At 38.9% G+C, this 14547-nt stretch overlaps 1 protein-coding gene across 2 annotated transcripts in view; it reads right to left on the reverse strand.

Moving 5' to 3' along the window:
• slc4a5b (solute carrier family 4 member 5b) overlaps positions 1–14547 on the reverse strand; it is a 27542-nt gene continuing 12995 nt past the window's right edge. For both annotated transcript variants that reach the window (XM_044095818.1, XM_044095819.1), the window contains 15 exons: positions 14332–14465; positions 13140–13320; positions 12979–13069; positions 12014–12072; positions 11590–11781; positions 9530–9643; positions 6947–7108; positions 5011–5189; positions 4731–4803; positions 4574–4642; positions 4261–4434; positions 3085–3249; positions 1554–1657; positions 1069–1121; positions 1–39 (listed from right to left, as the gene is read on the reverse strand). In XM_044095818.1, the coding sequence (XP_043951753.1) occupies positions 1115–1121; positions 1554–1657; positions 3085–3249; positions 4261–4434; positions 4574–4642; positions 4731–4803; positions 5011–5189; positions 6947–7108; positions 9530–9643; positions 11590–11781; positions 12014–12072; positions 12979–13069; positions 13140–13320; positions 14332–14465 (1704 nt within the window). In that variant the 3' untranslated portion in view covers positions 1–39; positions 1069–1114. The remainder of the gene's footprint in view (positions 40–1068; positions 1122–1553; positions 1658–3084; positions 3250–4260; positions 4435–4573; positions 4643–4730; positions 4804–5010; positions 5190–6946; positions 7109–9529; positions 9644–11589; positions 11782–12013; positions 12073–12978; positions 13070–13139; positions 13321–14331; positions 14466–14547) is intronic.

Here is a 14547-nt window from a genome sequence, read left to right on the forward strand (position 1 = left end):
GGAGACGGGGGGCAGGAGATCTTCAGGTGCAGAGTGATGCTGGGGGACAGCAGGGACACTTTTACTCTTCATCATTCACTTTTCTATTCTCAAAGAAGGTCAACAGTCTGGCAACAAATCCTCTTTCTTTTTTTAACTTTTTTTTTTTACTTTTTTATTTTATAAAAATGTTTGGGGGTTTCTCTGAACATGTTGGAAACTGAAGAGGCAGACAGCCACTGAATAATGAATATGTTTAAACTATCTTCATAAAACACATGAACTTCAAATATTAAGTAAACCAGGGGTTTGTAGCCTTCACAATCCAAGGAACAAGCTTTCCTCTCAGTCCAGCAATAACCAAATTCAAGCCACAAAACAATTTAAATTTTTTGATTAATGACTACTAAATAATTTTTTTTCATTCTTTTATAGAACCACCATTTCATTTCTGGTAAGTCCACTCATAATTATCCATCATGCAGAGCTGAGATTGGTTTTCTACTGAAGATGATAAGGATTACTAAATAAGAATTTCAGCTTTTGTTTCAAAATTGAGATTTAAATCTGAATCCTTTTTCTTTTTCAGTGGCCTTAATCCTCTTCTGTAGTTTGCCTGAATATTGTTAATAGTTCTTTGCAGCACAAAGGAAAACAGATGAAGTTTCAGTCATGAGTAAGTCCCCAATACAGTACACTTGTTCGAAGTAAATTAAAACATTTTAATGCCGGGATGTACTATAGAGGAAGTGGGTTTAGAATAATTGGTCTAAAGCAGAGGTTTTTAAAGATTTTTAAAGATTAACTGCATGATAACGGTTCCTCTATTATCTGATCCAAACTCATCACAGCATCATTAGTCTTTTATTTTGAACAATAAAAGATATCCAAATTCTCTCAACAATTAAAGTCCTTACTCTGAAAAGGATTTTAATATCAACACATGGTATAAGTGGTACAGCAGCTGTGTGTGTGTCTATGTTTTAGCTATGTGTGTGTGTGTGTGTGTGTGGTGTTGTGGAGGTGTTGCCCTAGCAAGGAGGATCCATCAGCTCTCTGAATTGGACGGGCGGTTTCAGCACACAGTACCTGCGGTCTAGTTCATTTTGATCCGACGTGACTGTTGAGTAAGGGTTCATCTCCTGTAATGAACCACATGTACGTAACACCAGCAGAGAGAACGCGCACGAAACGACACAAAGCAAGCGTACACAGGCATGTACACCAAAACACAACACAAAGACATGAAGGCAGAGTTAGAAAAGAAGACTCCCAATAGATAACAAATATTTTAGATCTATATGCATGACAATGATTTCTTATTTATAACCAAAACACAACAAATCTAGTGTCAGCAATATTTTCTCCGTTACATCAGTGTTACACTTTGTCTACACTGATGAAGTACAATAGTTACATCCCGTTACATCATAGCTCTGTTAGCATTCTATGAACAGTCCCACCTGTCACACTAAGAAACAGCATCAAAGATACAAATACTTGACACTTACAACACTGAAATTGTAACGGATAACAGATTCTGTTAAGGAAGAGGAAGTGGTTGGTTTACTCACTCAGAGGTTTGGTTTTTAATGCGGGGGTTAACCTGGGTGGGGTCTGACTCTGTGTGGGGGCCCACAGCCTCCATGTGAATCTTCACTGAGGACGGACTGATGGGCTGAGGGAAACAGGAAGCAGTTGGCATGCAGGAAAGAACTCAAGCCTTTAAGGAGCATTAGACAGTTTTTCAACCTCGGACCTATACTCCTTTATGCACAGGTCAACAGAACAAAGATGTACAATAGAACGTGCATACACCCTCTGTGAGGTCTCATATATTCATGTTAAAATAAGTTTCTATTTAAATCAAACTATGAATAGAAAAACACACACCACATATTGTATTAATGATTTATTAAACATAAAACCAAAAAGGATTGGCTTGTGAAAATTGAAGTATAGCCCCAAAACACCCAATATCAAATACAGAATAGCCTGAACATTAGAACCACTTGGAATTAGGTCAGTCACTTTAAAGGAGATGAGTATCTATGCACTCACTTATGTCATGCAATAAATTTCTATTTAATTGTTTTCATTTAGTAGAAATGTGTTTGTTTTTACTGGAAAAGCCAGATTTTGTTCATTATGATTGATTTATAAATGCAGTAAAAAAAAAAAAGAAAAAGAAAAAAAAGAGGAAATCATCCATGAGGGTAAATATGTTTCCAAAGTTGTGTAGATAAGTTTCATCCTAGTTGCAACAGGTTGATCTGTTGTTGATGCTCAGCTCAGAGATGATTTGGCAATAACTGAATATTTTTTTCTCAAATTTCTCCCCCAAAAAGAAATATAAAGCCCAGGCTAAGAGAAAAATCTGTCAGTGACTTCCTCCTTAAAGAGAAGCAAGATGTACTCCACACTGGTGTTACTGCCAATGAATGTTAATGTGTCAGACCTTTGACTTCTGTCAAAAATGTTGCACCAATTACTCGATAAATTTTGGTTTTGCCTGTCAAAAGTTATTTTCTTGTGTTAATAACATATTTAATGTATCTAGGCCATTTTCTATCTTCATCAGTAACTGGAGGCTTTTTGAACGAAGACACAAGACAAACTTTAGTCCCAGTGACGCTATGAAAGTCCAAATCTAGAATTCTTTTAAATGCGATTTTAGACTTTTGAGTAATTCCTTTGAACTCATTCCTGAACAAATGTTTGTGAGCTACATTAACAGAAACAAGATGCAGAGTACCATCAGCCTCTTCTATGTCAAAGCAAAGACAAAATGGGTCTGAATAAGCAAATGGACTGTTTCTACGGTGCAGGAAAGTGCAAAAGGAAATAAATCCTCTAAGATTAGGATGGACAGACAAGAAGACTGTAGTAAGTGTTATACAGTGCCTTTTCAGCAACACTGTGGGAAAGAGAGGAGAAACATACAGTATTAGTCAGAAAAAAGCAGAGCCAGAAGCAACACACCCGCAGCAGATGGAGTGACGCACGTGATTTCAATTTCAAGAAAAACACACTCAGAGTTTTGGACATTAGAGTAAGAGTGGGTTTATCAGAGAAGGCGCTGCCATAGCAGCTCCGTTTTCTCACCTCCTCGTCGCTCTCCGGCTCCACGCTCTTTTTCTCTTTCTTTTTCTTCTTATCGTCCTCTTTCTTCTTCTTGTCTTTGTCTGGCAGGATGTCGTCCAGCCAGGCCAGGTCATGTTGTGAAAACATCAGGTCCAGTAGCTTTCGTACAACCATCAGACCCAGGATCTACTCACGACGCAAGACAAATGAATAAAATAATAGAGGGCAGTAGAGGAAATCTGCTGTCACACTGCTGTTGCCAGCTGTGCTGGTAAAAATGTGTTTTACTTTGACTTGTAAGGTCAGAAAAGACTTGAGTCACTTAGTTTAGTGGTCCATTTGCATTTTAAAAAACAGAATAGTTGCAACTCTTTATCTGGTATTTGCCATTTGTGGAGGTTTAGGACAATTGTTGCCCATAAATACTTAAAGTCCACAAATGCTTGAGATTCCATCCAAAATCACTTAGAACTGCCTTTTGAAGCAGCTCATACTCCATATCTGAATATGCATTAATCTGTACCCTCAAGGATTCCAGGGTTATGATTTTTTGCTACCAAAATCATTGAAGTCATGCTGTCAATTTAGAGATATTTGCAAGGAATTTTGCAATGTTTGGACTTATGTATAATGGTAAATGTGTTTTCATATTTTTATTATTTTGTAACTCGCCATTGATCAGACTATAATATGACACCAAGTAAACCTGAGGCGTCAGTGTATTAGCGGTAAGAAACACTGCCACCTGCAGGTGAGAGCTAGAACTCACTAATACTCAATGTTTTTGACAATTCTGCAGAAAATTTGCAATAAACTCGCAATCATGCACCGAGGTGAAAAAACGCGAGGATCTATGAATTTTCCGTGAATTTTTCACAATCACAGAATTGCGAAAAAAGTGGATGAAGTGATTAATGTGCAAATTGACAACTGCATCAGCACTATCACCACCACTAATGTGAACAGTCTCCAGCCAATCAGCTGTATGAAAATGCTGCTTTCCATAGGTGACTCTGGTTATAATAATGTGTATAAGAAATTAGCATTTGACTCCCCTGTTATTGACAAGTTGTTTCCATATTGGAATGTATACGACCACATATTGTTAGCCATGCAACTCAACTGACTGAAGTTACCTTGAAAAACACAGCTGTCAACCAGACACAAATGGCAGAGCTAAACAGACATGAAACCCACCATGACTGGGAAGATTATGGCCAGGAAGGTGGACTTGAGGATCCAGAGGACAGCCAGACAGACAATCTGGACAAGTGTGAAGAGATGGATGCGTCTCAGGGGGACGTGGCGCAGGAAGGAAAAGTCCGGCTGGTGTTTGGGCGGCATGAGATACAACTTGATGCGTTCCCAGAACTGGAACACAAAGATGGATAACAAGTTGCTACAAGATAGGATGTTTATACCCAGTCTTCACACCCAGGACACCCAATCGGATATGTTGGGTGTACAGACTAAATTTTTTTTTAAAAAGGGAAAAAGCCTCTTGACGTACCTGAATACCACTCAGTGATGCCACTCCCATGTGAAGGAAGACTCCGTACAGGACTGGCATTGGGATGTACTACACAGAACAGCATAGCGAGAAAGAGTCAAAGAAAAACAAGTGACGTAATGATGGAAGTAACTCTCTTCTTCATCTTTCCACTGACCTGAAGGATGGGAGCGAGGAAAACTGAGAGTCCAGTCAGCACAAACACCAGAATGCCTGTCAGCCTTTGCTCCCTACAAAATAACCAGACATTCTTGTAATGCCATCAGACACAAGTAGAATCAGCTTTCCTTCAGTTTTTAAGACATTGTATTTACAGAGTTTTGGGAAGAAAAGTACAAATTACAAATACAATCTCAGAAGGAGATTAATAGTCATTTTCACCATGAAAACTCAGGGATTTAGTGTTTCTCTCAGTGGCAGCGTCAGGACGGCTTTACCTGACTCCCAGGAACTGCGGCTGCTCTCCGGGGGCGCTGCATTCGCTCTCCATCTTCAGAGAGTCGATGTGGGCGATGGAGATGACGGTGGCAGCAACATACCAGGGTAAGCCCATGAAGGAACACACAGCCATCAGCACACCCACCCAGAACAGGTCCAAGTGGTACCCACAGCCTTTCTGCAGCCGCATGCCAATAAAGGGAGTTAGTTAGAAAAAATACATGTTCTGCATTTTAATGGGGCTCAACATATCTGGCTGGTGCTGCATTAAATAAATTATCCTTGTTATATAAATAACAGCAAAAATAATTAATAAAAAAACTTTTCATATCAACATTTCAGATATGTGCGGCTACAACCGCAGAAAACAGTCTGTGGAAATCAGGAAAATCATGTAAAATCATATAGTTGATGTAGGTAGCCTTCGCAAAAGTGTGTTTTTTACGTTTTACATAAACATCAAGCTCCTGTCTCCTTCCTGCCTGTGGTACAGTGCTGAGTCAGAAACAACCAATCAGAGCCAGTGGGAGGGTCTTAGCACTGTTAATCACAAACTGCTCACAGTTTGTGATTAACAGTGCTGCTGCAGCTCATCCTCCAATAGAACAGCTGCAGGAAACCCAGCAATCTTGAGCCTCTATGTGTTCGGTGGGGGAAAGTGTGAGCAGCAGCATGTTTATGAGCCTGATTGATAGCACTAAGACCCTCCCCCTGCCTCCGATTGGCTGTTTCTGACCAGCAGCAAAGCATTTCCACAGATGGCAGTGGGACCACAGAGGAGCTCAGTTTTTCCACAGATTATCTGTCTCATATTGTCCAACATATTGTTGGGCAATATGAGACAGTTTAAAAAAAAAATGTAACAACTAATAAAAAGTGTTTCCATTGCAGTTTTGTGAAATAAACAAATTTTGATACAAAAAAACACCTCAGCAGCAAAACTTTTTATTAAAAAATGTTTGTTTTTTTAAATTAGTGTGTTTCCACTGAGCAAATCTATTTTAAAATGTCAAATTGCACAGTTCTATGATTACTGAAAATGCAGTTATTGTTTCTAATTATTCCATGCATGTAATCATAATGAATAACATCTGCTACACAAGTATAAGCATCAGAAAATGAAGGTTTTTGGGGGAGGAACAAATCCAGTTACATCGTTGCTTTCATTCTGAACAGTATTTATGTTGAACGCTGAATCCAAAGTTAATTACCACACAGTCTTGTTACCAGGCAGCATGAAACTGAGAAATGTTTCACCATCTTTCACATCTCTGGAATATCAAACTTTTAATGTTAAAATATTCCACAAAAAGGCCCGCTTTGCTAAAAATGTCCATTTGTTTCATTTGTACAGTCGCCAGGAGTCGTGCCAGAGCAAAGTCATGCAAAAATAATGATCTGAGTCTAATCCATTAAAAAAGCATCACATGCTGTTTTCCCCGACTTTCCACAAACATTCAGCTGCAGAACCAGTCGGATCAGATTTTAGCTCCAGCTTATGTTTGACACCAGGAAACTCCACAGAGAGAGAAGCTGAGCTCCTTTCAGTATCAAGGGTTTGTTTTTTCACATTTACAATCTCACTAATGCAGTACAAACATTCAAAGTTTTTTCTATTATACCAGACCCTCATTGCATAGAGTCTGGTATATTTTCTTTGTTTTAGTTTTCTTTTCTTTTGTTTTCTGTCCTGTAAATTGTCTAAGAAATTGTTTTGTTGTTTTGTGCTCACTTGCCTTAGGAGAAAGTATGAAATGTAGCTATTGTGCTAACTCCTGCATATTTACACTGCTGTGACCTGCGGTAATGTCGCACTGTCCTAATTAAACAAATAAAAATAAATGTGTTTACAAATGACAGATCTGTTGTGCCTCGCTCAGTCCTGACTGAAATGTTGTCTTCTCTCTGAGGTTCAGGAGTGTCGGGATTTCAGACCTTCAGCTTGTTTTCGTTGCGGTTGACGATGACTGCGCTGATCTGCTGGTCCATGAAGATCAGGATGGTGACGAGGAGAGCCGGAAGAAAGCTGGCCAGGTACCACCACCACGGGTTCTTACCGAACGGAAGCACGAACCAACCACGGTCCGAACGCGTGGGCTGCATCACACGAACACATCCGAGAATGACAGGTGAGCATGGATCAAACACACAATCCTGTAGTCCTTCACTGTAAGATGAAATCATACTAAGCTAAAATTTGTTTTCAAATAAAAGGATACATGCATCTTTTTTTTATTCTGTTTTTCTCTGTCTGGAGTTGAATTAGACCAAATTCAATTAGTCCATTATTTTGAATCAGTTAGGAAAACCAAAGTAATTTCTATTAGCTAAAAGTCAGAATAATGAGATAAATAATACAGCAGTGCCTTTTAAACTGGACGTCTTGGGTTAACGTAGGCTGTCCTTCCAGAACCTTCATGCAATAGTTTGCTGGAATTTGGCCCATTTCTCCTGACAGAACTTGTGTAATAACTGGGTCAGCTTTGTAAGCAGCTTGTTCACACATATCTTCTCAGATCTGCTCACTGATTTTCTTTGAGACTGAGTCCAGGGTTTGTAACGGCCACCATAAAACAACGACTTTGTTTTCCTTCCGCTGCTTTTGAAATAACTTGGTGTTATACTTAGTCTCATTATCCTTTTGGAAGAACTTTTTATATCGAGCTTTAACTTCCTGGCATTTCCTCATGTGCCAGATTCATAACACCACGTATAATCAGTGTAATTCTATGTTTAGTGCTCTGAGTGACGTCATGCTTTATATTATTTATTTTACATGATATTTCGAATTTCTAATTGCACTTTCTGAACCACTTGAAAGAAGATTTGTTTATTCTTTACATATCTGACCAAAATCGTCAACCTATTCATTTTGTCCTTTTATTATTCATTTTAGATTGGCTGTTATTCTCCTAATCCCACTGATTGAACAAATTAAAGCTGTTTTTACATGTTTGACCAAGCTTATGATGCTATTGGTGTGTTTAAGTCTGCCGTTCTGGTGCAGAGATATTATATAAGTTTGTAATTCAGTGCAATTATGTCTGTTTCAAAATAGAAACATTTTTAGTCCGTACAGAACTGTTTTTCTGTATCGGATCGGCATCGGTCAATAACTCACATCTGTATCAGAGGTGAAAAATGTGGATAATTGCAGAACCGTCTCTTTCCTAACTGGCCATTACACTTTCTTTCCTGATGTTGTCACTGATTTCCTCAGGTCTACCTAAGTGTTGAGGTGTCGAAATAAATCCACAAGTATCAGAAGCTTACAACACTGACATCATTCCCTTGGTTTTCCCAAATGGTCTAACCATGTGGTACCTAGGAGCAGAACAAGATCTTGTCGTACAAGATCTCATGAGACTGAAACACCAAAACATTTCTGGTTGAAGTGACTGCTAACTATCGCGCACCAGCCAGTTGCTGTCGGGCTTCAAATAGGAACGATAAATTGGCGACAGAGTAAAAGACGAGGCACATAGAATATATAAGCACTGCAAGTTGTGCAGGCATCACTATGACAACTGATGGCCAAAAGTCTAGCGGTTTGTTGTGCCATGTCACAATTACAGCGAACTCTAACAATAACAACTGAAAAATGGACCATCTGTAAATGAAGCACTGATCTAAGGTCTGGAGAGATAAAAAGAAAGACTTGCATTATTTAAAATCTCATCTGTCTCGTCTTGTGAGTTTTTGGTATCGCTAATAGTAGCTGATCTTAATGTAGAGAAACGGCTGATTTTGAGGAAAGTTACACAAAGATTTAGCTTTTAGAAATGGTAACACTAATAACTGCGGTAATCCTAACTGATCAAAAGCTGAAAAAAAACATGGCTGATTTTGTCAGACAGTGAAAAAAACTATTGGTATATATGTTTACATGGAGACAGAGAGACAGAGGTATTTGGATGCAGCAAATCAAAATGTATGTTTGAAACAAAGAGAAAAGTAATAAAACAGCAAGCAGGATGGAAATATGTGCATCAACTTTTCTTACATGAACCAGAACTTGACAGAAGTCAATTGGGGGAAAACTCTGCTGTCCTAAATGACAAAGCTAGACGTTGATCCAATTATTTTTGAATGTATCGAGTATAGGAACTTCCATCCTCCGAACGCCACAGACATGCACATATTTCAACGTTTAATTTAGCAAGAAAGAAATACCTTGAACTCTGTTGGAACGATTAGTTTGGGTGTGTCTAAGCCCATCAACAAATCCAGACCCACAAAGGACATGATTGACATGAAGATGGCAAAATCACTGATGAGCTTCCTCATCTAGCATGAGAACACCCAAACACACAGACCGGGGCAAGAAGACAAAGAACAGACAAAGAACAGGAAGATAAGAAGTGACACAACATGTTCAAGAATTCCTATAATAATGAATTAACATGAAAACTACTGATTAGAATTATTCAAATCATTCATTATTAGGGAAGGAGATTCAGCCACCATTCACAAAGACAAGGGACGATGGGAGACGAATTGCTTGGGGGACGATCGGACCTTTATCTGGGTCGGTATGCGCAGTTTCGGGGTGTCCAGCTCCAGGAGACAGTCCAAGCCACAGAAAAACATGATGGCGAGGATGGTGGCAAAATCACTTATCAGGCAGCGGAGCTAGAGGGCATGCAGGGAGAAGATGGATAAGGGAATAAGGAAGACATTGTGTTGTATTCGGTTTCCAGGGGTGAGACTCACAGACAACAAGGAATGCATCAACTCTAAATAGTGATCTGTTTCTTTAAGCTGGTGATATTTTGCAACAGAATTTTTTTAAACGTACATATTTTTGGGTTTTTCTCGTTGCACACCCCTGTTAAAAGTAAGACCTGTGACGAATGAGACGATGATAAATTAATTCTGAATGTTTTTGATGTTTCATGTGAAATATTTATGATGTAATTCAAAGGAAAAACAAATTAATGTTTGAGTGGAAATGTTACATGCATAAGGCTGAAATAACCAGTTTGTATGTGACCCTTCACCTAACAGAGTTTCAGTTTACATCTGCCATCAGTTATGACAGAGTTCAGGTTTCATTTCCTGATATTTTATTTATTTGCAACCATCATTTAAATATGCAGAGAGGTTTTAATAGATCAAAGCCCATGGGAGAAGGGTAGCAAACAAATCTAATACATTATACTGAACATGCACTACTATTGTTCATATGTCTAGAATAAATTCTAAATAGCATAAAATTATCTTATGCAGATGTTATTCAAATTTATTTTGAATTTGAACTGTTTTTGTTGCAGCTTTGATATCTTTCGTATTCAGTAACTTGTCCAACACTTTAGCTGATTTAGTGACTGCAGACAGTTGTTCAGATCACTTAGCTTCGCTTTCAAGACCAGCTTTTGATCATTTCTGTCAAATCACCATGGCTCCCTTCAACAGTGAATGACTTAGCTTTAAAGCAGGGGTCCCCAAAGTGGGTCCTGGAGGGCCGGCATCCTGCACGGTTCAGTTCTCTCCCTGGTGGCACCAACAACCTCTTCAGCAGGTCAATGTTCTTCTTAGGCCTTCTAAGGAGCCACCATGTGGTCCAGGTGCGTTAAACCAGGGAGAGAATTAAAACATGCAGGATGCCGGACCTACAGGACCCACTTTGGACACCCCTGCTTTAAACAATCGTTTCTTTGGCAGTCCAGGATGCAACAGTACCTCTATTAAGAGGTGCTGGACTCTACTCTAGTTTTGAATTGTTTTCACAGACTGTTTGATCAAAGTTACATCAAAGGTGGAAGAGGTTTTAAACCAATTGATCATTTTCTCATTCCTGTTTAAATAATTAAAAAGAAGAGTGAACCGTGTTTATATTCAATAGCTGCGTTTCCATTACAATTGTGCATAAATCTTTAATATTCCGCTAATGTAAAACAAGCCACAGGATTGCAATTGTTTCCATTAAACAAGAAACACAATTAAAATGACATGTGAAAACGTTTGTTCATGCAATAAAGCATTAATAAACACGCCGCGTCGTGAGCCTCCAACTATTTCCTGTGGTTGTGCTTTGCTCCAGTGGCAACATCTGCCTGTTGATCATGTGACTCGTGTGATGCACAAAAAGTGTTTCCATCACAGTTTAATGAAATAAACCAATTCTGATATGGCCAAAAAAAATGACATCATCCTAGTACCAAAGCTTTTTTTTTTCCCGCAAGTTCTTTTTTAAGTGTTTCCATTGAGTGAACTTGTTTTCAAAATGTCAAATTGTGCATTTATATGGTCAATGAAAAGCAGCTACTGTACGAAAAAGGCTTCTAATTAAAGCAACGTCAAGAGAATTGAAGTCAGAAAGCGAAGAAATTTTAGCTTCATAAAGTCACTGGAAAAGCAGCTGAATGTTTTGAAGGATCATTGTAAATGAATATCTGGAAATTAATGAGAAATATCACCAGCTTTATCCTTCAAACTGAACAACTACAGGATTGTAGCATTTGTAGCATTGAAGCATTTTCTCATGCAGGGACATCTTGTTGGGCTGAAGACGTTCTATGAGTGTTAAAAAGGGAAAACATGGAAATTTTTCCAACTAAGTGAAGCAGACGTCTTACCTTTGTTGGGAAGTAGCGGCTGAACTTGAACTTTTTCAGAGAAACGGTCATGGAGTAGGTGCCGATGAAGAGGATGAAGGACATCAGGGCCAGGTCGGGGACATACTTACAGGAGCTCCCCACCAACACACCACTATACTTCACACACTCTTTCTTACTCAGCTGGCTCCAGTCCAGGTCTGTCAGGTTAAACTAGGAGCCGAGATGGAGAGCAGGGCAAAAGGAGACGGGATGGGGAGGATCAGAGGAAACCAAAGGGAATGGCAGAAGAGAGGAGAGGGAGAAAGGCAAACAGAAGACAGAGAAGAAAAAAAAACGGCGATAACAAAAGAAAAAACAGCACAAAAAGTAGCAACCCTTGTCTTCACAAATAAGATGGCAAACCACAAGTGATGGAGAAACGTTTGTGCCGTTGGTCACTTACCAGCAGAGTCATGTTATCATCTGACATAGGAGCTGAAACGTTTAAACCCAGAGCAGATGCTGGAGAGGACAAACAGAAATCCTGTCAGTTTTGATGATTTCTGTTTTTCATTCTCAGACTGTTGGACCGCTTCATCAGTTCTCATTACATGGTCTGACTAATTGTGGTGTTTACTCACATTTCCACACAGCATCCAAGAATGAGGCAAAAAAAAAAGGCAACACAGAAAATATATATACTGAGTAAAAAATAAAGATTTCATTTCAACCACATTAAATGTCTAAGAAGACTTTTGTCTTGAAATCTGACTTTAATCTCAAAATTTTGACTTTAGTCTTTTGAAATCAAAAGTGAAAATTCTTTTATTATTCCTTCAGTGGCTCTAATCCTCTTCCATAGCTTCCCTAAAATTGTAATTTTCAACATTGTATTCAGTTGACTCCAGAATTTACAAACACTGTATAAGTTATGTTTTACCTTCTCCTCTCAGAATAAACCTTTCCAATTTGTTTAGAGTCCAGAACTTTGCATACATTTAATAATTTTTTTATTTGATTTGATTTTTTTAGAAATTTCTTTTTTTTTTCACTTTTTGACTTGTCAGCAGTTTTAGGTATTTTTCCATAGGTTTGCTGGGATTTCAGTCCACTTTGTAGGCACTTCGTCCTACACACGTTTTCAATTCTACTCTGTCATTTTCTCTGGGACTGAAATCTGAGCTTTTGTGATGGTTATTCCAAAACATCGCCACTTTCTAACTAATCTGGCAGTCATTCTGGGTCGTTGTCATTCCTGACTATGTAAACAAGCAGAAATTTAACGAGAAGCGGGAAAAAAGTAGATGCTTTTTTTTAATGCTTGTTCAGCACCAGATGGTGTCACCTGAGCCAAACTGTCTCATGCTTTACATTCCTCTCGTTGAGCTCTAGTCAAAAGAACAAACTGTGGACAGTTTGAAGTCTCACCCTGGTCCGGGGCCACGCATTCACACTTGTAGGATGTAACGTAATCTGGCTTGAAGCCGCGGTTGATTGGGTAGTACTTAAAGGCTGCGACCTGTGGGAAATAGAACATGTTTGTGTGTTCATAATGAAGATGCCTACAAACCTTCCGTCATGTTACCCACCATCTTCTTAATGGCGTCCGAGATGAAGATGAAGGAGATGAGGCTGGAGAAGCCCTCCTCTGTGAAGCGGGTCATGTATTTGATGATGTAGCTGGCGTCAGAAACGACCAGCAGAAAGCACTGCAGACACGAGTGCAGACCGATCCACAGCCGCAGCTCCATGTAGTCTATGCTGTTGTTCCTGGTAGGGCAGCCAATCAGAGTAGAAGTAAGAGGAAATACCATCAGTGACAATGCACCATCTTGTGTTCATTATTTAGCAATATTACAGGTGATTTATTAAGCTCCTTGAACGGGTTAGAATAGGTCAATGGGCTTTACAAAACATGCTCATTACATTTTTTGCTCAAGATCATTATTAGATAATGAAATTGTAGTCTTTGTTTAAATGGCAGATGTGCAATTATGCAAGCCTCCTGCACAACCAACAAGACTGCAGCAAGTCTTGTTGGTTGTGCAGGAGGTAAGGCAACAAAACACTTGTCTTTTCCAGCAGCCACATTACAGCTCATACAGCGGTAAAACCAGGCAAGCAAATGGACTGGAGCTCAAATTGGGTTGCCAGGTAACGGGGATGGGTTGGGGTTGTTGGGTGGGTGTTCACTGCCTGCTGATTTGTGATGTTATATTCAGGAGGATTTTTACACAGCTCATTTTCCAGACACCAAAAAACGTCAACTTGTTGCCGATAGATAAAAATGCAGGGTGTTCTTTTTTTGTTTTTTTTTTTTGGTCTGTCTTTAGAATTTTGTTTAAATTCAGTAGACAGACTATTTTTAATCCAATAAGATTGTATCTTGTAAGAAAATAATTATTTGGACCCCCCTAAGGTTACATATGTTTATGCACTTTTACCAATTTTTGGTTAAATTATTATATGCGTTTTTCTCTCTTTTGATTTCTTTTAAAAAGAAAAAGAATTGCAAATTGGAAAAGACGAGAACATAATGCCAAAAATGTCAATAACTAGACATTGTATAATTATATTAAGAGCAAATAAATCAAAACTAATAAACTTCATAATACAAAAAATAAATACAAATTGTCATGCTAAAACTACTGAGACTCCCGTTGTGCTTAGTTGTTACCTCATTCTGTTACAGTATTCCTTTCAGTTTCAATATAGTCTGAAGAGAACATTTTGAACCAACAAACTCAGTGAAGCAAATGAAATATTATTTGTCTGTCTCACTTGCTGAACTCATAAAGCAGTTTTTCGAAGATGAGAATGGGTCCGGTTGAACTGAGGATGATGAGAGGCTGTCCGCCGAACAAACAGAAGATGGTTCCTGCCAGAGCAGTGCCAAGAAAACTCTCCATCACTCCCTGAGAGAACGAGACGAGGAGGACGGGTAGCTTGTCAAACGTAGGCTACAGTCAGTTAAATCTACAGCTCTGTTACTTTCAG

The sequence above is a fragment of the Gambusia affinis genome, linkage group LG17 (genome assembly GCF_019740435.1).
Source record: "Gambusia affinis linkage group LG17, SWU_Gaff_1.0, whole genome shotgun sequence".
NCBI lineage: Eukaryota > Metazoa > Chordata > Actinopteri > Cyprinodontiformes > Poeciliidae > Gambusia > Gambusia affinis.